The sequence below is a fragment of the Microtus pennsylvanicus genome, chromosome 18 (assembly GCF_037038515.1).
Source record: "Microtus pennsylvanicus isolate mMicPen1 chromosome 18, mMicPen1.hap1, whole genome shotgun sequence".
Classification (NCBI taxonomy): Eukaryota; Metazoa; Chordata; class Mammalia; order Rodentia; family Cricetidae; genus Microtus; species Microtus pennsylvanicus.
In genome coordinates, this window is record NC_134596.1 from 18,223,241 (window position 1) to 18,248,934 (window position 25,694).

At 48.3% G+C, this 25,694-nt stretch overlaps 1 protein-coding gene across 2 annotated transcripts in view; it reads left to right on the top strand.

Annotated features, from left to right (window-relative positions):
* Igf1r (insulin like growth factor 1 receptor) overlaps nt 1–21,341 on the top strand; it is a 267,729-nt gene extending 246,388 nt beyond the window's left edge. The window contains exons 16-21 of one of the 2 annotated variants that reach the window (XM_075952901.1): nt 1,678–1,907; nt 2,173–2,283; nt 6,292–6,454; nt 9,564–9,693; nt 12,973–13,107; nt 20,440–21,341. In XM_075952901.1, coding sequence (XP_075809016.1) covers nt 1,678–1,907; nt 2,173–2,283; nt 6,292–6,454; nt 9,564–9,693; nt 12,973–13,107; nt 20,440–20,827 — 1,157 coding nt within the window. In that variant the 3' untranslated portion in view covers nt 20,828–21,341. The remainder of the gene's footprint in view (nt 1–1,677; nt 1,908–2,172; nt 2,284–6,291; nt 6,455–9,563; nt 9,694–12,972; nt 13,108–20,439) is intronic. The other variant, XM_075952902.1, reaches the window with a different exon arrangement.
* The last annotated feature ends 4,353 nt before the right edge of the window (nt 21,342–25,694 follow it).

Sequence of the window (25,694 nt, forward strand, 5' to 3'; positions counted from 1 at the left end):
GAGATGGGCAGTGTGGTCACTCCCGTGTGCTCCCTCCTCTTGGCAGCTTCCAGAGGGAAGCAGGCAGGCAGTGCTTGTGGTACCCACGGCATTCCTGCAGCACGCTCCTCTACAGTTCTCCCACTCACTTCTGCTCCTCTGTCATTTCTTTTGAAGGCTGAGGAGTTTTCTCTGGAGTTTCTGCCTGCTTTAGTTTTGTTGCGCTGAGTTTCTCCATCTCCGCCATACTGGGTTTGTCCAACATGGCTGTGGAAAGAGGGGGATGAGGTCCATGCACTAAGAGTCCATGCACTAAGTCGTCCCTGACATGTCCCCTTGACTTTTGGAAACATAGTCCAAGCTGTCTTCAAAGTAACAAGCCCCTCTCTAACCTCCATCCCCCAAGTGCTGGCATGGACTCATTGGCAAGTGCTACCACTGTTGACAAGTAGTTACGTTTTTAAGTGTAAAACAAAGCTGATGGAATAAATAAATTAGTTGTATTTTTTATTTAACCCTAATACATCAGTTTTATTATAAAAGTAATCTTTTTAAACGTATTTTTAACCAAGTCTTTGTAATACAAGGCTGGAGAAATGGCTTAGTTGTCAAGAATACTTGCTGATCTTCTGGAGAAACTCAGGTTCAGTTCCCAGCACTCACATGAAGAGGCCCACAACCATCTATAACTTGGCTTCAGAGAATCCAGCACTGTTATCTGGCCTCCCCAGGCATCCAAACACTGTATCGCACACGAACGCGTGCACGCTCGCACGCGCGCACACACACACTGAAAGAAAGAGATTGATTTGTTTCACATATACAAGTAAATAAAAATAGGCCAGCCTGGTCTACAAAGAGAGTTCCTGGACAGCTAAGGCTGTCAACATTCAAATAAATAAATAAAAATGCTTCTAAAGGGCCGGGTGGTAATAGTACATGCCTTTAATCCCAGCTCTCAGGAGGCAGAGGCAGGTAGATCTCTGTGAATTCGAGGCCAGCCTGGTTTACAAGAGCTAGTTCCAGAACAGGCTCCAAAGCCACAGAGAAACCCTGTCTGAAGGGGGGGTGGGGGGAACTTCTAAAGGTTATCTTTTTTTGTTTTGTTTTGTTTACTTGTTTTAAACAAGTCTTTGAATTAGGGTGGATGTTCTACTTCCAGCATGCATCATTTGGAGCAGCCATATTCAAAGTCTCAAAAAGCCAGCCTTGGTGTCAGATGCTCTGTTGACTAGCATAAGTCGAGAGTCCGTGAAGAAGAGGCTTCTCACCTCTAGGCTCATCTGAGAAGGAGAAAAAATGTCCTCACACACACTCTGGACCTTTACCTTCCCATCCATTCCCCCCTCTGCTCTCTCTTTCTGACATTCATTTTAATGCCTTGACGAAGATGGGCAAAAATTCCTACTTCATCTCTTAGGGTTAATTTGCTATTTTATTTTGTTTGGCTGGGCTTTTTTTTTTTTTTTTTTTCTAGGGAAGGAAAAAGGGAAGCACTGCTTTCTTTCCTTCCTGTCTTTGGTTTCTTTGTTTCCTTCAGGTTCTTAGATTCTGGTACCACCCTCAACGTGTCTGTCTTTGACTGTATTGTGCCTTGACACTTTCCTCTGTGGGTTTTACGGAACAGCATCTTCTATTCTCTAGTCTGTGTAAGGGCTGTTTCCATGCCTGTTCCAATCTCCATCTCTTACTCCCTAGTGTATGTGCCCGATGAATGGGAGGTCGCACGAGAGAAGATCACCATGAACCGGGAGCTTGGACAAGGGTCCTTCGGGATGGTCTATGAAGGAGTGGCCAAGGGTGTGGTCAAGGATGAACCTGAAACCAGAGTAGCCATCAAGACGGTGAATGAGGCTGCAAGTATGCGCGAAAGAATCGAGTTTCTCAACGAGGCCTCGGTGATGAAGGAGTTCAACTGTCACCACGTGGTAAGAGAGTGTCTGACAGGGACAGAAAGCATTCCTTCTGTGCCCTCAGCCCCAACGCTGGGCTTGCTGCCTTGCCTTCTACCCAGTGGACACTTTCCCTGTTACTTTCCTTCCTGTGGCCCACAGACCTTTGAGGTGGAGGCCTCACCCTCTCACCAGAACTCTGCTCCTGGCCACAGGCCCCGGCACCACACGGTTCCAACAGGCATGGTCATCCTATGGGATGCCCTACCCCTCTGAATCCTTCTCTTCTTGATTCCTCCAGGTTCGCTTGCTGGGTGTGGTGTCCCAAGGCCAGCCCACCCTGGTCATCATGGAACTAATGACGCGTGGGGATCTCAAAAGTTATCTTCGGTCTCTAAGGCCAGAAGTGGAGGTCAGTTTTGATTCTCGCCGCGTTAACCTTCCCTGTTCCGTTTCCATCAAGAGCTCCCTTGTAGGATACGGGTTTTTAAATCCCCTTACTTCTCAGCCTGGATCCAGGCGGGCTAGAATCTGTGTGAGAAGATCTTATCTGTCTTTGGATCCCACGCAGTCCACCTCAAGCATCTCTGTGCTCTTGTTTCTGTATTCCCTCTACCCCTGCCTGTATCTCATGACAGCCCCCACCAGTCCTAGGATATATTAGGGCCAACCCTTCCCACAGCCTTTGCACTCACCCCGAATGGCCTCCAATACTGACTTGGCAATAGACTTGGCTCCACCTAGCATGAATTTTCTCTTGTTGTGGTCCTCAGAGAGTGTCCCATCTTCACTCCAGGGTGGTATTCATGCTTGCTTAGTTAAGTTCAGTGTTTAGGCTGGCCGGTGCCTTGACCCAGTTTTACCAAGTAACCCATCGCCTGCCCCTCCCTCCCTCCCTCCCTCCCTCCCTCCCTCCCTCCCTCTCTCTCTCTCTCATGAGCATGCTGCCCTTACCTTGATGGCAAGTGCTGCTCTCCCTCCCTTACCCCCACTCTGCTTCGGAGACTTCTCAAACTCCGCTCCAGCCTCTCAGTCCTGATGATTAGCCAGTATCCTTCTTTGACTTTTAAATGATAATCATCCCAGGTACATGACCTCTACTTAGCCTAGTGAAAACCTGAAAATTTCACATTGTAAACCTAATAAGGTCCTGTGTCGATTGTCATTCGTCACAGTGGAGTCTTCCGCCTTCTGTATTAACCCCCAGCCAGCTTCTTAGCATGTGTAAGTCTGATTTACCAGTCCTTAATTCTGAGAGTAAGCTGGTAGGCAGACGTTGAGAACTACTGCCTGGGCCAGCTGCCTTTTATAGGGCTGCCTCAGTGGTTCTGATGTCCCCTCTCTGACCCTGGCTTAAGGACTTCTGGGTGAGCAGCTTATCTCCCTGTATCCTCTCCAGAGGGAACCCCCCCTTTTCCTCCTGCTTCCGTTTCTCTTCCCATTCTCTTTTCCCTTACAAAGTAAACATCTCCAAAGTGACAGTTCCTTCGTTTTAGTTCTGAGTCCGTGGTCACAAACGCCCTCATTTACTTTTAGCTTGTACTTTTGGGGTTTGAGGAGAGCCACAGGACTGAGTATGGACCAGAGCTCTGAGTGCGTGGTTGGTAACTCTACCAGCCTGTGTCTCCCAGCATAGGTCCTGGCGGAGCCTTTTTCCTGCCCCACTAATACCCAGTCTACAGAAGAAGAGCATAATCCATAGGTGCCTGGAGAGTGATCCTTTGAGGTGCCTCTTAACACCAGGAAGCACATAGCTCCTTTCAGTCCTAATTCTGCCACAGAATAAAACCCCAATCCTCAGGCAACTGTGAGTGGCCTCTGGGCCTCAGTTTTCCTCTGTAGAGATGTCTCTAAGCAACAGTTACAGCACTGCCTGCTCTTCCAGAGAACCCTGGTTGGATTCCTAGCACTCACATGGCAGCTCACAACTGACTGTAACTACCATTCTTCCGGCCTCCATGAACACCACTCTTGCAAGTGTTGCACAAACATGCATGCAGGCAAAACACCCATATACGTAAAATGTTAATAAAATCATTTTAGAGAGATAAGGTGAGTTATTAAAGCCCTCTTCAGGACTTACCTTTAAATTCATCAGATCTAAATTTTGCCTTTCTAACTCATCTCAGAATTTAAAAAAAAAGTATTTGCATGTGTGTCCTAGCTTTAGCATATACACACACTAGCTTTGTTGCCTATACCCTACCTTCAGTGTGCATGCTCCAGCTTCAGTATATTCTACCTCTCCCCCAATGGCATTTGCATTGATAAGTGTATGGATGTGTGCTCGTCTTAGGGGGCTATAACCAAATTAAAGATTTCTACTCTCTTGAGGTGAAGAAAAAAAATGACAGTGTAGTATCACGAACTGACAGAAAGTCAGCCTTTCTCTGAATATAACTGAGTCCCTTTGGTTGATGGTTTTCACATGAGTGTCCGTGTCCTGTTGATCATAGTCCGGTATGTGTTAGGAGCCTAAATCCTTGTCACCTGCAGAGGTCCTACTTTGTCCTGCATATGTAAAGACAGTGTGAGAGGGGGAAGCACCTGTGTAAAAGAAATGGGTGATTCAGGCTTCCTCCAGATGCTGGAAACATTGTGTCTGGATTAGAGGTAGGAGACCCTGAATCCAAGTAAAAATGTTTAAATAAATAAATAATGAGCTCCACCAAGTCTGCCTCAAATGTGGAAAGTACTCCTAGCCATGCTATAGGGCTGTTACCTGGTTTCTAGATTCGGGCATCCCGTGAGAACTTAGCAACCCTGGGCAAGAGTGTTCTTCGTGGCTAGAGTCCCATGGGACCTGGGTAGAGCAGCCCAGATAGTATGATCTCAAAGCCTTGTCATGCTTTTCCTGTGACTCTCAAAATAACTTAGGAGAGTGATGTATAGGGCTTTGGAAAGTGAGGTGACTTCACGGTGCTGTGCCAGGTACTTTGCAGTTAGGGAAACCAAGGCACAATAACTGAGCTCTTACTCAGCTGTTTGTGTCTAAACTGTGGCATCATGATTGGTTTTTGTACATGTGGTTAGGGTGACAGGGAACCTTGCAGGGTGTATGGGGGGGACTGACTTTGCAGTTAGGAAAACCAAGGCATCATTTACTGCACTATAACAGACACACAAACTAGTTAGTGTCTAAACTGTGGGATCATGATTGGTTTTACACATGGGGCTAGGGTGACAGGGAGCCTTGGAGGAGAGAGAGAGAGAGAGAGAGAGAGAGAGAGAGAGAGAGAGAGAGAGAGAGAGAGTGTGTGTGTGTGTGTGTGTGTATGTCTGCCTACACCTTGAGGTAGTTGGTTCTCTTTGTTTACCATGCCTGATTTGGGGATTGTTTTAAGGTTTCTGTTGCTGTGAAGAGACACCATGACTACAGCAGCTCTTACAAAGGAGCGCGTTCCATTGGGCCTGACTTACAGTTCAGAGGTTTAGTAAATTGTTGTGACGGTGGACAGCATAGTGGCACACAGAAAGACGTGGTCCCGGAGAGGGTAGATGGGAGTTCTGCATCTGGATCCGCAGGCAACAGGGAGAGACAGTGAACCACTAGGCCTGACTTGAGCTTCTGAAACCTCAAAGTCCACCCCCAGTGACACACTTCTTCCAACGGGGCCACACCTCCAATGATGCCACTCCCTATGAGTCTGTGAAAGCCATTCTTATTTAGACCACCACAGAGATTGGACATAGGTCTCTTGGCTTGTCCTCCTCTGCAAAACAGGATATTTGTCCATGCTGCTGGTCACTGACCTTGGTCCCCTTCAAGGTGAACTCCATCTGAACTTCAGTTGCCCTCAGTGCCCATAGAAAACAATAGTCCATGATGAGAGCATTTGTCTTCATATCTCTGTACTTGATGAAGACAAATAGCTCCTGGCAGCTTACATGGGAAGTCAAGCATGCGGTGCCCGTTTAGGAAGCTCGTTTGTTCCATGTGTCCTTCCTATGCTGTCCTTCCTCTCCCTTGGCACTTTGTGATTGTGGAAGTCAAAGGGACGTAAACTAGTTGACCAGCTTTGGGTTTGACTGGGAGAGCCTGCCTCAGTGAAAAACGGTGGAGCAGTTTAAGACAATTCCCATCATCAGCTTTAGGCCTCCGCATTCAAGTACATGCATACATGAGGGTGGGGTGGAAAAAGAGAAGCAAAAAGGTAACAGTGGTCCCAAGGACTGCTAATCGGTGTTTCTCCTAGCCCCCCTGTGATATGGTCAGGGAGCAAGCCTGTGATTTTATCACAAGCAGGTGACCCCAGAGCTCAGCAATGATATGTTCCTTCTGAGCAAGACCTGACTCCCTACAGATGACCTGTGGTGCTCAGATTAAATAAACAGGGATTTGCAACCTCTAGAATAAACGTGCAGGTAGGGAAAAAAAAGTCCCAGATGCTCATGTTTTGTCTTGTCTTTTAATCTGCAGCAGAATAATCTGGTCCTGATTCCTCCGAGCTTAAGCAAGATGATCCAGATGGCTGGAGAGATTGCAGACGGCATGGCGTACCTCAATGCCAACAAGTTTGTCCACAGAGACCTTGCTGCTCGGAACTGTATGGTGGCTGAAGATTTCACAGTCAAAATTGGAGGTGTGTCCTTTGCTTTCCTGATTGGAGCAGAAACCAAGCTCGAGGTGCTTTAGGGCCTTTGCAGTGATTAGATTGCCCCTGGAGAGGTTTTCAGTATGCTCCAGAGGTACAATGGCGTGTCCTGAGTGCAAAGAATGCATATAGTCAGTGTGATTGGCTATTCCTAGCTCTCATCCTGAGAACCCCTTAACATGGTGGTCCAAATAGGGGCCTTGGTTCTCGGGTAGAATGTGAGTTACATAAATAATCAGGACAGTATGCTTCCTCGAGTAATTTTGGTTTGAGGATAAAAGTCAGCATCCAGTCCCCCCTCAAGTTCCTTAGCTTACAAAGAACGTTGTCTCTAGATAGGCCCGTGAGGTTCCCAGGAGGCAGTGCCCCTATGGTGAAGCTCCTATGTGGGGTAATGGTGATGCTAAGGTAGGTATATCAGTCCACAGGAGGTGAGAGGAGAGCAAGGCTTAGTTTGACACACTGGTCAGCTCAGAGGTATCCCCTCCTCTCCTACTACCAGAAACGTCCCAGGACCTTCGTGTAGGCTAGTTAAACACTACCACTGAGCTGCATCCCCCAGTGGTAGCTCCAAGCTCTTGACCTTTCTGTCACACATAGCACTTCACACCATGACCTTAGCTGCTCAGCCTACCTGTTGACCCTTTGTTGCTACCAACATAAAACTGTGATCATAAAACCCTGATTGGGCTGTATTTCCGGTCACTGGCTAGAGACTCTGCGTAGCCTTCCAGTTGACTAGCTGTTGGCTTTGAATTTTTGTTTTGTTTTTGTTTGATTGGTTTTGGGTTTTTTTTTCTTTTTTGGTCTGTTTTGTTTGTTTGTTTAAGACAGGGTTTCCCTGTGTCGCTTTGGCGCCTGTCCTGGAACTGACTCTGTAGACCAGGCTGACCTGGATCTCACAGAGACCTACCTGTCTCTGCCTCCCGAGTGCTGGGTCTAAAGGTGTGTGCCACAACCGCCACCACCATCCTCGGCTTGGCTTTGTTTTTGACTTTTAATAATTAAAAAAAATTAAAAAGTAGATAGTGACAAAGTTGCCTAGGAAACTACATGCATGTGCCAGGCCTTTACCCTCCTACGGTGGTAGGCCAGCAGTTCGGTTCATACCATGTGTTCCTCCTGAGAAGGAGCGGAGGGGCAGTAGCAAAATCTCTCAGCCACTGCCTTTGGCCACCTCTTGAACATGTGTTCTAAAAAGGTTTTGCTTGCCTCAACCCTTGCAGTGATTTTTTTTTTTAATGAACTTTTTAGTCTCGTAAGTGAGCAATGAACATCTTCTCTACAGTGATACCCAAAGTAGAGCTGTCCGTCCTCATTTTGCTTTGATTGCACGGGTGTTCGCATGCAGCCGTTTTATAGAGCTGACATCAGTCACTGGAGTTACTCAGAGTCTTGTCCCCCCCAGCATATCTGTCCCTGGACTTGCACACTCATTTTTGGAACCCTGGGAACCCAGCTTGGTGGGCAGCTGCCAAGAGGCAGCTCTCCTGCCCCAGAGCTTCTAGATAAAACTCATCCTCCTACCAGCCTCTGTGATCCTTCCTGCTTGTTATTCCCACACTTATGTGTAGGGAGGGGACCCTGTTTTACATCTCAGAGGAAACCACTGTGTTCCTGAGTGACCTGGAATGGCTGCCTTCCATTTGGGGGACATGTTTCTCCACCTCTGAAAGCATGAAGAACCTGGTGTAGACAGCAAGCCAGTGCCCTTGTCCTCATCCCATCCCGGACTCCATGCGCACAGGCAGAACCTCAGTTAAGGCTGCTTTCGTCCCACTTTGATTAGAGTAGAGAAAAATTCTTGTGTTTCTTGCCATTTTCAGTCCAAATCAGTAAGAATTATATTTGCTGTTTAACCATATGGCGTATTTATGAGGATAGTTTGTCTTGTACTTGTGATGTTTTTTTTTTCTTTCTAGAATTAAATTTTGTGTGTGTGTGTGTGTGTGTGTGTGTGTGTGTGTGTGTGTGTGTGTGTGTGTTTAGGAAGGTAGGGGTTGTTCTGTTTTTCTTTTGCGTTTAGGAAGAGAGATTGTTTTCTAGAATTCCCCTTTTCATGCAAGTCAAAGCAGATCTTCTCATTTGCATGTCGCTGGATTAATTCAGGGATGAGACTTGAGCACTTCCTTTTTCCTCTTCAGGCGTGTTCCTCAGTGTCCCCCAGTGCCCCCATCTCGGGGGGGGGGGGATGACACACCCTAAGTCAGTTCACCGGAGGCAGCCAGTCGTTTGTAAACAGTGCAAGTCAACAGTGTTGGTTAACATCCAAGAAGCCTCTGGTTCTGGTGGGGTTTGCTCTGCCTTTGTGACCTCTTTGTGGCCCCACTTAGAGGTGTGACGGGACATGTTTAAAGTAGAGCGGCTCTTCCTCCCGGGAAGGAGAATGGAAGGGTTTATGTGAGAAAGGGGTGGTGGTGTGATTGAGTGGAAAATCAAAATTGGATGAAGACACAATAATGTGAGATTATAAAGCCAGCCTGCCATCAACCATTGTTATGTGGCACCTTCAGGAGACTCAGAAAGTGGAAGACATTTTCAAAAATGAGTGGGAATATTGTGTTGGGAAAAGGTGTTGGGTAATAGCTCCAGGAGCCTGGTGAAGAGCATCTCACCCGCTCGCTATGTCCTTTCACCTTCGTGAGTTGTCACTCCGAATATCTTCTCCCCTGTTAAGGGGTGAAAGGCCTCTTCCTCAGCGGCAGAGCCATGCTACCAAGTCCGTGAGGTTCACATCTTCTAGTGTATTTGGTCAGGCTTTAAAACTACGTGCCCCTCATCCTTGGTCTGCACAGCATATAGTTTCTTGATAAACCATAATATTCAGTAATTTGCAAACTGCCTCTCACTTTAAATGCAGAACCAGATTATAAACTATTGAGCCCAGAGATGTCTTTAGTTGACTGATCTTGTCCTACTATGTCTACCTTATAAGATTACAAACGGTCATGCTAAGCCTCTTCAAAGGGCAACAAGAATGAGTCTTGCCTTGAATGTAGAGGAAGGCCAAGGACCCCCGCTAGGACAGCCACATCGCCTTTGCTGCTGCCCTAAGACCTGGTCAGCTGAGTAACTGCATCCTCTCTGCACCCTCCAGATTTCGGTATGACACGAGACATCTACGAGACAGACTATTACCGGAAAGGAGGGAAGGGGCTGCTGCCTGTGCGTTGGATGTCTCCCGAGTCCCTCAAGGATGGAGTCTTCACTACTCACTCAGATGTCTGGTAAGAAAGTTTCCCCACATGGCTAGCCTGGACCCTCCAGCTTCTGATTCAGGCTCCTGGGTCCTACTCTTCCTGGTCTCCGTTCGCTGTCACTTTATTACCAGCCTGAGCGCAGCGTTCAGTGCTCCCATAGCCCTTTATCTTTGAGATATTCCTGCGTGGAGTCCATTAAAACAAAAGGGGATTTGTGGGACTCCAAGGCATGTGTGGAATCAACATTCCCTTCCCTTTTTAGCTGATACTGATTTTTCTAAGGAATAAAGAAATACCAAACGTCTAAGCCTTCGCTTCTATTTCTCACTCTTAGGAGGTTAGTACTGTGTGTGTGCTCCTGCCTCTCCTGCCTCACCTGCTTGAACCTTCAGATCTCAGGCAGTGCCTTATTTAAACCCCAAACTTCAGGGTCTTGCTTGTGGTTTCCTGTTGGTCCCATCTCGTGTCTGGCACAGACGCACCCCATGGACATCCATCTCTGCTGACCCAAAGCATCTTCCTTAGTAATAAAAGCATCTGTGGTGGATGCACACCAGCCAAGCGGTGCTAAAAGTTCTCTGTAGTACTGTTTACTGCGGTTCCTTGGAAACGCTGTTTAGAGGTCATCAGGTTCCAAAATACAACTGGAGTTCTTGGCAGGCGAGAGCTCTGGCACGTCCCCCTCCTCGAATGTCAGCAAGTGTCTTGGCTCTCCTCTCGGGAGATCCCGTTGCTGTTGTGTTACAGAAAAGGTGGTTGTTTACTCCAGCCGCCGATGACCGCATGGAGGAACCATCCCAGTAGTGACTGACATCATTATTTTAGCCTCGTGAACCTTTCCCTGTCAAGAGCCTTGTATCTTATTTGGAAGACAGGTGCAAATTGGAAATAGCATTTGAATCCGACCCAGCACAGCCTGGTTGTTTCCCGACGCAGGGATGAAGCCCGCGCTGCAGTTTAGCCCATCCGAGGTCACCTCTCCTCTGTCAAATCAGAGTACTCTGCTCCGTGTTGAGATGAGGTGGCAGGAGAGGGCACGCCTAGGGCCAACACTTGCATCTGTTTGTTCTGGGCTTCATGCTTCTCGAAGCTCTGAGGTCAGCTTGCGGGGTGGGAAAACAGAGTCAGCATAAGAAATAAAAGTGAACTCTCCCTCAGACTCCTTCTGCCCCAGTCCTGGGTAGCAGCTGTCAATACAAGCTATAGCGAGGGGCATGCAGCGTGCTCCCCGCCCATCTTTTCCACTCTGACTACACAGCCGTTACAGACCAACAGGAAAGGCATTTGGAATTTGTTCCCCTGAATGCTAAGGCATTGACAGTGCTTTGGATATTTTCTCAGCCCAGCCTTTGAGCATACAGCTGAAGACAGCAAGGACATTGGAATCTGTAAACTGTTTCTCAGCTCTAACTGGAGCTGTGCCTCTTAGGAGAATGGCAGACATTTTAAGAATGAATTCACAGTCAAAAGTCCTAAGTAGGCAAAAATTCAAAATAATTTCAAGGAGTTTTCGTTTAACTTTGTAGGAGACCTTAGCAACATGGCATCAGGAGGGACCATCAAGTCAAGCCAAGCCCTGAATCCTATCTACTACAACTATCACAGCTGTTACTTGAGCTTCTGTGGAAATGTTCCAGGGACCGGCCCCCTCCCTCAGAAGGGCAGGCAGGCCAGCCTGTCTCTAGACAGCTTTGTTCTCTCTTGTTCTGTGCTCTGTCGTCACCTCCTCCATGTTAGCAGACTGGTGTGGAGCACGGGGCTGCGAATGGGCTGCCTGAGAGAATCTCAGGCGAATCTGGAGCCATGCTGAGTCCTTAGAAAATGTAGTCAGTGCTCAGGGCCAAGCTAATTGAATGTCTAGGAGCCTGAGGGGCTCCAGGGAAAGCATTAGAAACAAGGGAAGTTGGCCTGGAAGAAAACCTTGTCAAGACCAGCCTGCAGTTGACAAAACAGAAAAACCATATATATCATTGCTTGTCTCAGGCCGTATTTCAGACATGAGGGTGAGCGCTGCAGCCTCCAAAGGCTATCTCTGATGTGGCCACGTAGGCTGTGGAAGGCAGGGTCCATGACTGAAGTAGAGAGGAAACCCATTTTTCTGAGCCCAGGGTTTTCAGAACCATGATTTCACTGCAGAGTGGCTTTTTTGGATCTTTTGTACTATTTGAAGACTAAGTCTTAGTCACTGCTAGTTCAAAAGAACCTTGGGTCTGACTGCTGAGGTTCTATTTCTGTCTTAACATTGCTTGGTATCAATTTGTACAAAAACCTTTTGTTCATAGAAGAGAGCTGAAGCAGCAAAGCCAAACATTATGATTCAATCAGAGGTTTCCTGCTTCAGCTTAGGCTAAGTGGAAAATGTTGGCCCCAGGCTCTTCTGTGTGCCCCCGGAGGGTTTCCATCCCAAGTTTTGTGTTGACTTGGCTTTATTGCGTTCACACAGCCCAAGTGTGAGAGCAAACAGGCCAGGGAGAATTTGGCAAAGGCAGGGATTCTCTCTGAGGTGTATTCTCGCTGCAGTTGACAATATCAGCTTGTTACCTGTCTAGTTTCTGCATGCATGGATCTCCCGTAGTCTGATGGGGCAGACACACATGGTAGAGTTCCTTTACTGCTCTGCCTGTTGAGTTTATACCTCAGCCAGCATCCCTACCAAAGGACTCTTTGTTAACTGTGACATGCACTGTGGACCAGTGCATCTCACCCCAGTTCCCTACCTGACACAGCTGCATCCCCAGCCAGTGGCTCCTAAGTTCTGTAAGGGATGGGTTTTCATTTTCCTTGTCCGAGTCAGGATCCTACAGAACTTTTAGATATTCCAAGAGCCAGTTCCCTGCACCACACCTGTCAGATCAGAACTGCTCTGGGGAGCCCCGATATTCATCGATTTTAAGAACTCCATGTAGATCCTCCTTTGCAGTGGTGTGGAGAACCATTAGCATAGAACTCTCTAAACTGTGGCGAAAAGAATCCCCTAAGGAGATAGACGATGTTTAGCTGTCCCAAGCGAATGACCAGACTGGGACCTGGCGCTGAAGTTGAAACTGTGAGGGATGCTAGACTCCCTGTAACCTCAGCTGTCTCAGCCATGCCTCCTGGGCTACAGTGGCCCTACAGGGAGCATCAGCAGGGACAGAGAAGGCCAGGTATCCCACACTTAGTCAAGTAGCTGGTTTGACACACAGAGTGCTGTCACCACATTGAGGACACCTTGTTAGCACCGGGGGTTGGAGAAATGCTAACAAGGAACGGGACACGATCCTGCCCATCTTTTCCTTAGCTACTCGTGTTTTGTTTCTCCCATAGGTCCTTTGGGGTCGTCCTCTGGGAGATTGCCACGTTGGCTGAGCAGCCATATCAAGGCTTGTCCAACGAGCAAGTTCTTCGCTTCGTCATGGAGGGCGGCCTTCTGGACAAGCCGGACAACTGCCCTGACATGCTGTATGTATTTCCTGAGCCACTTAGGATTAGTAACTCTAGAGCCATTCCCTCTCTTCCTGTGGGTATAGGGAAGCATTAGAAGAGAGTGGGCCTATCTTTATTGCTGGAGATAAACTTGTTGGTTCCGTGACTTTGTACAACGCTTTATTTCCATCCCATGTTCCTTAGTCCCCCAGTGTTGAGTGTTGATTGGCACTTTGCACCGTGGTTTCTCAGCCCCCCCCCACCCCTTCTCTGTGAAGTATGGGACAATAGCAATCCTGGATCATCTTTTACATGAACAGTTTAATTTTTAAAGCAATAATGCAGCAGTTATTACTGTTAAGCCAGATTGAAGAGCTCTCCCAAGCCCTTGGCAAACCTGACAGGTCTGTAGAGCAGGTTCACGCGGAGCTTTGTGGTCAAGAGTCACTCTCTTGCACTAAGAGTCTAAACCTCAGATAGCCCAACACCAGGTCACAAACCATCTGCTTTCTGCTCTGTTCCTGTGAGTCGCATGGACCAGAAGCAAGGTTGAGCTCATCCTTCTTTGGGCATACTCTCCTGTGCACACCCCCCTAGGGTGTTGGCAAAATTGTTGTCTCTGCTTCTGGTAAAACAAAATCCTGCAGCAGTTAGAGTTGCCATGTGATAGCAGTATACCCATGGTACCACGTATGTCTCAGTGTTTGGTCAGCGTGGCTTCCAAAAATGCCTCCAAGATAATCAGCTTACCAGGAGAAATATTTGCATCAGCTCCTAATTTGGGTTCCATTGCTTTTGCGGTGAGGCAGCTGTTACAGTGGAAAGAGCAGAGATTCTCACTTTGTGGGTAGAAAGAGAAAAACAGCCATTAAAGGGCTGCAGTCCTGATAGAATCCTCTTGAAGGCACCCTCCTACTAGGCTCCACCTCTTAAAGGGTCCCCAGTGTTGCCAAGCTGGGGACAAAACTTTTCACATATGGGCCTTGGTGTAGGGCATTCAGCATCCAACTGTTATTTGTAGCCTCTTGAGTAGAGGCTCACTGGGTCAAGAGAATGGTCCTTCCCAGAATGAGTCTCCAAGGGGAATAAGAAAGTATTCTGATTGGTTAGTCGGGTACAGGTTGGTAGCAGGGTACCTGTTTTTGATGTACACGCCTTAAGGCAGGGCTCAGCTGTTGTTCTGTGTCTCGGGGGTAAACATCAAGGGAGGTTCCCACTGATTTGTCAAGACCAGTGTAGGAGTCTTCTAGAAACGCTTTTCAAAACAGGTTCAGCTTCACTTGTGAAAGAATGCCGGGGAATTGCCGAGTTTCTTTATGTCTGTACAAAAGATACCTGCCTAGTCTTCCTCAGCAAAGCACAGTCTTGCATGGAGCCTCGGATGGTGAGATGAGGTACAGATGTCCTGGGTGTGTGGACAGTGGGCAGGAACGCCACACAGAGGGGCTAGGGACCGTGCTTAGGATCCTCGGAAGTTGAAGTCAAGGTGTGGGCCAGCCTAGTCCCACACGAGGCACCATCAGATGGTGTGCAGGAGTTAGCACCTTGCAGTTGCAGGACTGAGGTCCGGTAGGAACACGGGTGTGTGTCTGCACCGTGTAAGGTTGTGCCTCCTCTATGGGCCTCCACATAGACTGAGGAAATTTCTCTCACAGACTGGAGAGTATTTGTGGTGCTGTGGACTCTATGCTCACTCTTTCTTACCCCTCAGCTCTGCCACAGTGATACAGTGACACAGAAACCAGCAAGTATAGAACCTTTGAGAAGGAGAATGTAGCCCTGGTTGCCTGGTACTCAAGACAGTCTTCCTGCCTCAGCACCCCCTGACGCAAGCTAGCATTACAGGCGTGTGTCAGTGGTGCCCAACTAAAACTTGATATATTTTTTTATGTTAAAATTTGAATTTCTCCCATTTCCTTCCCACAGAATACTCCTGTTTGGGGTTGGTTTGTTTGGTTGGTTTGTTTCCCCACAACTGTCTGCAACTGTGAAAGCTCTCTTAATTAGAAGGGCCTTACAAAGTGGAGTAGGCAGCAGGCCGTATTGAGCCACTGGCTTGCCCATTGCATGCCCTGACGTCTTCAAAGAAAGAGTGCTGCCTCGGTGTCCTTTCTCAGCTGACTTCAGAAGGTTTACACGATGCTGGGGTACTACCAAGAGCAGCTCTGTGGGTACTAAGTGCTGCTCATGGCACCCCCACAACTTTCTTTTACCTCAGTGGTACGGCAGTGCTCATCCTAGTGCGTTGTGAGATGAGTCGGTATTTAGGACAAAGTTTAAGGGATGCAGTAGGCCCCGAAATTTGCATGAGGGTGTACCACGCCGGCATAGATTTGGATACTAGAATCCATAGTGTTTCACAAGCTGAGAAACAGTTCAAAAGGAGCAGGTGTGAGTCATGTTCCTGTGGGGAAGGCTGGTCACAGGAGAGGCCTTGTTTTTGTTCTTTTTTTTTTCTTTTACACTGGGACAAACATTAGTCTCAGAAACTCACGGGACTCCTGAAGTTGATCCATCTCCAGCTGACTGGACTTTTTCTTTTTTGTATGAATTTAATATGCTTGGGAAGCGGCCACCTGCCATGGGAAAGGCAGTGGACTTCCTGTTCCCAGCCTAGAGTCAGGAGGAAGTTTACACACAGAGGCTGTTCCGGAGTGTGAAGTGGTTGACTCGGGAGGCATTTCTGCTTTGCCATTCAGAACCCCCTTGGCAGATTTGTCTCTTTTCTAAGAAAGGAACAGGGTAAGGGAGACAAGCTGGCTTCAGCAGGGGGCGTGAATCAGAATCTGCTTCGGAATCTGCTGGGGTACTGATGAGAAGATGTGCTCTGGGAAATAATTCTTTGGTTGCAGTAAACGAACACCCTTGAGAGTCGGAAACCTGCTGGGTCTCACATGTAGAGGAAGGGCTTCAATTGTGTGGTTCTGAGGCAGGAACAGCCCTCCCTGGCCATGTCGTGGCCTCGTTGTGCCTGCATGTGAACCAGGTTGCTTCTGGGTAGCCAAGTGTCCAGCCTTGAGTATCACAAAGTCTTCTAGCCTTAGAGAAAAGGCTGCCATCAAACCCCAGGGTGTCCTGAACTGAGTGTCAGCGCCATGACTCAGCTTGGATTAATCTAGCAAGTACTGTGAGATGGGATCAGGATTGTGGTTTTCATGTTTAAATTGTATATAAAGCCCATCATTTACCCTCATTACCCCTGTGTAACAAGCTGTCTTGTCAGGCTATCTTTGAACCACCAGCCCACAAATAATGACCCGAAGATTTATTATTAATTATAAAAGCATGGTCTTATCTTAGACTTTTTCCCAACTAGCTCATATAACTTACCTAACACATAATTTTTTAATCTATGTTCTGCCACGTGGCTCGGTTATCTCTTCTTAGTCCAGCACATCTGACTTGTCCTGAGTCTGCTGACGAAATCACAAGCCTACATTCTTTCTCCCAATTCCTCCCTTTCTGCCTGGAAGTCCTGCCTATTCTCTCCTGTCTAGCAATTGGCCATTTAGCTCTCTATCTGGTCAGAAGGCACCTTAGGCAGAGACACATCTTCACAGTGTAGACAGATATTCAGCAACACCCCTGCATTTCGGTGTGCCTTGCACACAAATTTGTCAGTGAACCCTGCTGAGGTCAGAGGCTAGTCCCAGAGTTCACGGAACCTGGAGACCCTGAAACAGGTCCCAGTCCTAATGCTCAAGGATGGGATGGTGATTTGAACTTAGCCACAAAAACTCAGGTGCCAGAGCCATTTGTTCCAGTAGCGTCTCCACAGCTCACATGCCACGTCTTCAGGATTCAGGAAGGAACTTGAACTTCAGCTCCGCGTCACCAGCTCAGATGAAGCTGAGATATGCTCAGTCCAATCTGAGTACTTTTGCATTTTCCCTCTCCCAGATTCAAGCCTCCAGGTTTCTGGGAATCCTGGGCTGGTTTTGTAGAGATAAATTGTTTGAGTAGGATCCAGATAGGCAGATGACAGTGTCTGCCCGGTGAGTCATGGCATGAACCTGGGCTGTATAGCATCCCTCTTCAGGCCCTAGGTGAGAAGTAGCCCCTAAAACAGACTTGGCTGTTTGGGGATGCTAGAAGGAGATTCACTCAGCCCTGTAAGACCTTCTTAAAGTCTGATCACTGGGTGCTACAGCACTAACACTCAGCAGCAGGCATGCTACAGACATGAGCTACCAAGCACATCTCAGCGTGCCAGTGCCTGTCCGGCTCAGGACATGGGGTGTGGCTGGGGATTCACGAGCCAAGAGGGGTATGGAAATGACAGTGTGCATATACTCCTAGGATAGATCTTTCTCCGTGGAAGCTGTTTCGAGATAGGGCAGGACTTCCACCTGAACCGTCCCTCATTTCTAGGGGAGAGTCGGGTATATACCTTCAAAGCGGGGCATGCTCTGTAAACCACGGCTCCAACTCACTGGAGCCGTCCAGTGGCTTTAAACTGTGCTTTTTAGAAGAAGCCTTTCACCAGTTTATTAATCCCAGAGTCTACTGGAGAGTTTTCTCATGGAAAGAGTATAAAACAAAGTCTTAAATCGCACAGAGCAAAAAGACTTCCTTTTATGGGCAGCGCTGGAAGGACGGAGTCTGGAACGACTTAAAGGAGACATCACATGGCTTGTTTGTGCTGATGTCACCGCATCCTTGCTCTGCTGGTGGCACCTCCTCAGCCCCCACACCCCCCCACCCCTGGCCGCAGGGCATGGAGCCAGACATATCTCATGTTCTTGCCCCCAGTTGCACTTTTCTATTCAGGGATAAGCCTGTCAGCCAGAGAAGAAACTGCAGCCCAGCCACAGAGACGAGTTCCTTGTATTTACGTCCCATTTTGATTAATTTTTGGGGAAATGATGGGGACATGGGAGAACCAGCTTCTCTGCCCCCTAACCAGAATAGGCCAGTATGCTACCTGCCTGCAGTCAATGCAAACAAAACCCTTCCATGAGATCTGGCTGCCTGTGGACTGCCAGAAGAGGGCAGTCTCCTGGTGGGACCATGGTTACTCTTGTTCAGGTAACTAAAGCATGGCTATATTGTTCGACAGAGAGCCTCATTCCTACTCCTTCTCACTAGCTGTGTGACTTTAGACAAATTATGAAATATTTTGGTTGGTGCTTTCTCCTTATATATACAGTGAGGTGCTTACAATTTTATCTCTGGCTCTTGAGAACTAATGTGGCCCCCGTGGCCAAAGCTCTTACCTGCAACCTGGCATGTACCACCAGGACCATCATTCGGTCCCATTGACAATAACTAGTTGGCCTTGTCATTGGTCTAGTTTGTTCTCCTCTGACACAAGAACTGGCCATTTTACTGGGTTGGTTTTTTTTTTCACCACCAGAGAGATAGATGGTAAATATTGTAGGGCTGTACGCTAAACAGCCTTTGTTTTAACTACTCAACCTACAGCAGAGCTTAAAAACAGCGACAGGTAGAGCTGGGTGGTGGCACACCTTTAATCCCAGCACTTTAATCCCAGGCAGAGGCAGAAGGATTGCTGTGAGTTCAAGGCCAGTCTGATGTACAGAGCAAGTTTCAGGACAGCCAGAGCTACACAGAGAGACCCTGTCTCAAAAAATAAATAAATCAAAAACAATCAAAAACAGCCACAGGTGATATATAACCAGCTGTGCTCCAGTAGAATTCAATTTACAAAAACAGGCTTCAGGCTGCATCTGGCCTGGCTGTAATTGGCTTCCCCCCTGGACCTCTAGACTGCTTAATTCCGGATGGAGCTACGACCTCCAGCTCACCTTTGTCCACCCTCTCTTAAGGTTAGTGCCCTCCAGATAGGCAGTAGTGCCTTTTTCTCCATGGGCCACTTTAGACCTACCTGTGGCTGCTTCTGCATGGGTTTTCCCCTCTGGGATTATTTGCACGGCCTGTTGTAAAGAAGTGACCCAGGGTTCCATCGATCAGCCCGACGCAATGCTAGAGGCCAGTTTGGGATTCTGTGAGATTCCTGCGTATGTAAAGTTCCGTTTAGTGGATCTTAGTGTAAGGCATCTGTTGAGGCAGGGGTTTTAAAACAGAACAGAATTTCCTCCAGGAACAGAGGTAGAAGGTACTTTGGTCTTCTGCTCCTGTGGATGAAGGCTGGTTGGTGACCCCTGCTCAGGAGCGTGACCACCCCTGGACTTACTTTCTCCGTGTCCTGTCCATCTGGCAAAGCTTGGGTGCAGCAGTCTCTATATCTTGGGTACCAGAACCCTGACTTGACTAGGGGCGTCAAGGGAATGAAGAAAGGACACGCACATGGATGTCGAGAAGCTGGGTTGGGTGGACTGGGCGTGTTTTATACAGACAAACAAGAAAACAGGGTTCGTGTATACAGCCAAACAAGGAGGCAGGTTTAGTGTACCTCTGTAGGAGCCATCTCTGCGGGGAAACAGTCTTCAGGTCATAAATACCCAGCCGGAGAAAGTGACACTACTGTCTACGCACCTACACACGCTGTCAGCGTTTGCACTCAGACCTCAGGAAGGCTTTATCATCTCTGAGCGCCTCCCGTGGAACTGGGGCATTGGGATCGTGTCAGCAGTTCACCCTGACTCTGGGCTCCACTTGCTCCAGGCTTCTTCTGCTCTCCACACCCAGGCCTTTCCCGGTCAAGGTGGTAGCTGCAGGAGCAGCCTCCTCGTCTGTCATGGATGGCTGCTGGTCCATGTGACTCAGGGCTTTGCGGAGGGTTGTGACCTGTGGGAGAGATGGAGGCGCAGCACGAGCTCCCTGTATCCTTACCTGGGCCTTGCGTGTAGAAGAAACTCGTGCTCTGGGCTTTCCCTGACTTGTTGGCGTCTGACTTGAGGTTCTTATTAGGACTCTCCTTGGGGGCAGCCTAGATCTTGCGGGCAGGGCTCTGCAATAAACAGGTGCTGGCTTGAGATAGCAAGCTTGGGATGTGTGGTCCTTCTGTCTGGCACCCCTGCCACCTCCTTCCTGAGGTGACTGCCAGGAGTCCTCTAGTGCCAGGAAAAAGCTTAGAAATATCTTAGGTAGGGGTGCGGAGGATGATGGGTGTCAGGGAAGCTGTGGTCCTCATTAGTGGGAAATGGGTCTTCCTGATTCTAGTTCTGGAACCATGGCTGGAGGAGGTGCTTCAGACAGAAAGGAAGTTGTTGTGTGTCTTAGCATCGCCACCATTAATATGACCCTGTCACGGTAGACTCTGCGTGAACCAAAACTTGAAGTGAGTTTGGATTTGGCACTGTGGCTGGGCCCAGGTTCTGAGGAAGATACATGGCAGGCATCCAGATGAGAAGCCAGGGGTGCAGAGGTGGTACAACTGGCCGGCCCGTTCTGCCCTCAGCAAGAGGCCTCTTGCGTCTCATGCCCTTTCTTTCACACCCTTAGGTTTGAACTGATGCGCATGTGCTGGCAGTATAACCCTAAGATGCGGCCCTCCTTCCTGGAGATCATTGGCAGCATCAAGGACGAGATGGAGCCCAGCTTTCAGGAGGTCTCCTTCTACTACAGCGAGGAGAACAAGCCTCCTGAGCCGGAGGAGCTGGAGCTGGAGCTGGAGCCCGAGAACATGGAGAGTGTACCGCTGGACCCCTCGGCCTCCTCCGCCTCCCTGCCTCTGCCTGAAAGACACTCAGGACACAAGGCCGAGAATGGCCCGGGCCCTGGAGTACTGGTTCTCCGCGCCAGTTTTGATGAGAGACAGCCTTACGCTCACATGAACGGGGGACGCGCCAATGAGAGGGCTTTGCCTCTGCCCCAGTCTTCGACCTGCTGATCCTCAGACACCGAAGCACGTGCAGACAGTGACGTGTGCGCCCACTCGGTGGGCGGGGAAAGCAGGTTGTAACAATCTATTCACAAGCCTCCTGTACCTCAGTGGATCTTCAGAACTGCCATTGCTGCCCACGGGAGAAGGCTTCTCTGCAGTAAACACATTTGGGACCTTCCTTTTTTCAATATGCAAAAGCAGCTTTTTATTTCCCTACCCAAACCCTTAACTGACATGGGCCTCTGCAAACCTTAATGACAACACTTAATAGCAACAGGACACTCGAGAATTGAGTCTCCTCATTCTCTGCCTTTTCTCTCTCTTCTGCCTTCCCTCTCTTTCCTCTCCCTCTCTTCCTCTTCCACTTTCTCCTTTTTCTGCTTCACAATGGAAAAATGTTTGCCGAAAGCCCAGCTGGGAAGCCTTTTTTTAAAAAAAAAAAAAATCAGATTGACTTAGTGGCTATCCCTGGGGCTCCTCCTCACCCCATACACACCTGCCTGACACCGTAGGTCTTTACAAAAAAAAAACAAAAAATACAACAAAAAAAATGCACACACTGAGATGGAATTTTTTACCTGTATCTTTAACCTTTTTAGGGTCATCTGAAATTTTCAAAGGGCCATTGTTCATCCATGGTTGTTATCATTTTCATGCTGCCAAATTTTGCCAAAATCCTAATTTTTTTTTTCTCGCGTGCGCTCCCTGCGCTGATTTCCTTTTGTCCAGAGGCATGGGGTGAAACTTGTCATCGAGTTGATAACAGCGTTTGAGAGACACACTGGCGGGCAATGTCTCTGCCGTGCCGCGCTCTTCTAGCCCACACCCCCCTGGGTCTCGTTGTTTTGTGACAACTAGGTTATTGTTTGGGAGAACTGGGCAAGACGGGACTTGCCTTCATTGAAGAAGAGGAAGGCTGAGCTGGCTCCCCTCTCCTACGCCACCCACAGCACCCCAAGAATTCTGGAGGAGACGGTCATGAGTAAGCCTGAAGGTCAGGTTGTGGGTCAAGGTGGTCCTCATGCCAGCCTCCTTCCCCTTCTGGCCCCCAAGGGACGCAGATGCGAAAGGGTTCCAGGGATGCAGCCCAGCTGTTGATGCAGATGTGCAGGGGAGGGATTGAGACACCGTAGCAGCATGAAGCAGCGCAGGCAGTGGATCCAAGTAGTCTAAGCTTTGAGATCGTCTCTGTTACTAGGACTTCTTCATGGTTCTCTCAGTTCTATGTCAGACCATGAAACATTTGCATACACATCGTCTTTAATGTCACTTTTATAACTTTTTTACGGTTCAGATATTCATCTATACGTCTGTACAGGAAAAAAAAAAGCTGCTATTTTTTTTTTTTGTTCTTTGTCTTTGTGGATTTAATCTATGAAACTTTCAGGTCTCCCCTCTTCTTCCTTTTCGCTCACTCCGGGAACCTTCCTGTGCTCTGTACTAGAGTGTGATTTCCCTTCCTCTCTCTTCCAGTGACTGATGCTTCTAGAACATAATTTGCCATGAACTGTTGGATGCCTTTTTATAAATACATCTCCCTTCCCTGCTCCCTGCAGCCCCATTCATTATCTTCTAACCCATAGGTTCTGTGGGCGCAGTGCTGGTCAGGGACCGAGGAGGAGGGAGACCAGGACCCAGGTACTGCTGGGCTCTTCTCTCATTCCCACACCTTCCTGCACACAACATTGGAGTCTGTTAACCCTGCAAGACACACCTCAAACTCAGGTCAGAATCAGAAAGGTCAAAAATCTCACACATCCTGGGTTAGTGTTCATAGTTCCCATTGTTGAAAGTCACGCCTTTGACGTCACTCTTTGTTTTTGTTTTGGTTGTGACACACACATAAATATTCATTTTGGGGTACAAGAGCAGTTTTAACTGCAGACAGTAGGCATTTGAATTATTGTTTTCCTATGGATATTTAATCCTTCTGTCACACACACAAACACACACAAAACAAAAACAGCTGCCGAGTCCCCAGGACACAGCAGAGCATGGCCTAGCGGTCCCTCTGCCATCACCCTTACCAGACCGACCTACCTACTGTCTTTAGAACCGGAATGTCTGAATGGGTGACCTCCGTGTGAGCAAGGTGCAGGGTACCAACACCCCATGGCCAGAAGCAGCAGCCTCAGTGGCCTTCTGGAGCCCATCCCCAGGTCCGAAGGCCTGAGCGGCAGGTGGAGCAGAGCTGACCCCATGGTAGCCCTGGAGTCCTTTGCTGTTCCTTTGTCGCCAAAATGACAGACCTCTGGGCTAGGAGGGCTTGTTTAGTTTTAACACTTCTTACCAGAGTGGCGGCAGCCTGAGAGTTGCTTCTGGGATGGGAATGTTTAAGTTAGGAGTAAGAAGAAGCTGGGAGAAAATGACCGCCGTCGCGACTGGAGATTAAGTACAGAAAAGAAAGCGCGCGGTTCTCTAGCTCATCCGTAGTTCAGGCTCACGGCTCTCACTAGCCTCTGCCCCACAGTGTTTCCCCCTAACAAAAGAGAGAGAGAGGAGAAAAAAGTTTATAAAGAAGGTATTACACGTAGAAGTTTTAATTTATTTTGTGATACCTGTTTTAATCACTGTAGAGAAGCCCCCATTATAAATTTAAATACTGAGGAAAAGAGGTATGTGTGTGCGCACGCGCGCGCGCGAACACGTGCGCACTTTGGATGGGACAGTTTTTGTTTGGGGGGCGGTGTTTTGTTTTTCAAACATTTATCTACCTCACACTTATTTTTCATGTGTGTATATATTTAAAAAATACATCTCACACTTCTCAGTACCGACAATAGGCCAATGATACTGGTAACCTCATACACACCACAGGCCACATACCAGGGGGGAAAGAGAGGTCAGGCTGGATTCTGGGGTCAAAGCAACACTAATTCACTCAGCCTCCCCCACTCCTGTCCAAAAGCTCACTTTTCCTGGGGCATCTTTGGTTATTTTTTTTTCTTTGTCACCTGGTTCCCTCAGCACCCCCACATGAGCCCAGAGCACACCAGTGGAGGGATCCCTTGCCCATCCTCAGTTGCCTGACTTCAGAACATTAAAGCAATTGAATGACCGACATCTATCACCCCCAAGAGAGGAGGTATTCCCAGATTTTTGAGGGCTGAGGCACCCACACATAGGTTGTTGCAGAGTCCCAGTGTGTGTGTGTGCATGTCGGGTGCCCCGTTGGCCCCCTCTGCTGCTCTGTCGAGGCCTACCCCATGACAGGAGCATGCCACCATTGCTATCTTGCTTTGGTTTCTCTCAGAGGTACAGCCCTGTCAGCCGTTGGAGAGCCCTGCCCTTAACCCTGCTTCTGAAAGAAGGCCAGTATGATAAAGGGGGCAGGACCAAGTGTGCACCCCCTGCAGGCTGCTGTACTTTCCTCTTCCTCCCTGCACCCCCCAGGGCTATACAAGGCCTGACCAAACCTCCTCGAGGCTGGACAGCCAGTGGTTGGCACTCAGCCTTCCCTGTGCATTGCCTCTGTCCATCCCATCATTTTGCTGCTCATTGGGGTGGACGGTGCACTCCTCAATTCCAGCAGCTGCTCTCTCAGGCCCTGGGGACTTTAGCTGGGAAACACAGTGGGGGATACTTCCCCAGTGTGGAGAACTGCCTAACAGTTCAGTAAGTTCAGAGTCCTTTTCCTCCTGCCGGAATGCTGGGAGATACTGTTTGATCAGGGTTTTCCTCTTCTCCACTAGGGCATCCCATGGTATAGTGGCCTCTCCTCTTTTGCACATACCTGCCGGTTTCCATGACTGGATATCTACAGATCATTCAGCTGGTTTTAAGGGTTGTTTTTTGTTCTGTTTTGTTTTTAATTGTCTAAGTTGTTGGTGGTGTTTTAAGTAGATTTTTTTTTCTTTTAAGTAGAGAGAAAACACTTAACAGTGTAGTACCCACCATAACATGCCCCAGAAACACTTCAGTAAAAGAGAAGTCTGTTTGTATGATGGTACGGTCACTTTGCTGGACCGACTCACCCACCTTGACTATTGTAAGGCATCATGTATCCACAGTTCTAGCCTAATTTCATGCTGATTTTTCCTGCCTCTTCCTGATGTTTCTCTCTATATGCTCCAAGTAATCTTACCAAGCTGAGTTGTGGCCTTTTTCATGCAACCTCCTTTCCTGGCAGCAGCTCCCACTGCTTGAAGTAACGTGAACCACTGAGGCGCGTCACCGCGGTGACGTGAACATTATTAAGGTCTTCTCCCACACGGCCCTTCCTTGAGGCAGCAGGAGCTGAGTTGTGGAAACACAGTCGAACCTGAGCTGTGTGAGACCCACACTGTCCCATCTCCTTTCAGGAATGTCAATTTCGTTTGACTCTAAGTCGGAAGGAGGCTTCCTCCTGGAACATAGAAGACTGTTGAAGGCCAGCACTGGCCTCTCCTTATGACAATTCAATGGTAGGAAAAGCAGCTCCCTAAGACAGACAGCGATCGTTGTGAAAAGAGCAGATGGCTGAGTGTTTGGTATGCTGTCGTGTTCTTTGGATGGGCTAACAGATGGATGAGCTCTGTATGATGCCAAGTTCTAAGCCAATGTGTGCTCCCGGAGCCTCTTTTCTTAACAGCCCACCTCTGTTGGCAGTGGCTGTACCTGAAGCAAGCAGGCTGTTGTGGCAAGGTCACGCTAAGCTCAGATGGGTGAGAAGGCTAGGATGTTTACCCAAGGTCCTCTGTTGTCATTGTTGGGTCCTCTCAGAATGGCCACACAGTGTTGAAGGTAACTCCTTTCCTAAACATTGGCATCCTGCAGGTGACAATTCCACCCTGTTGATATGTTTGGCCCATTTTAACAGTAATGAATTTATGGTTTTGGGTTTTTGGGGTTTTTTTTGGTTTTGTTTTTTGGTTTTGTTTTTTTTTTTTGTTTT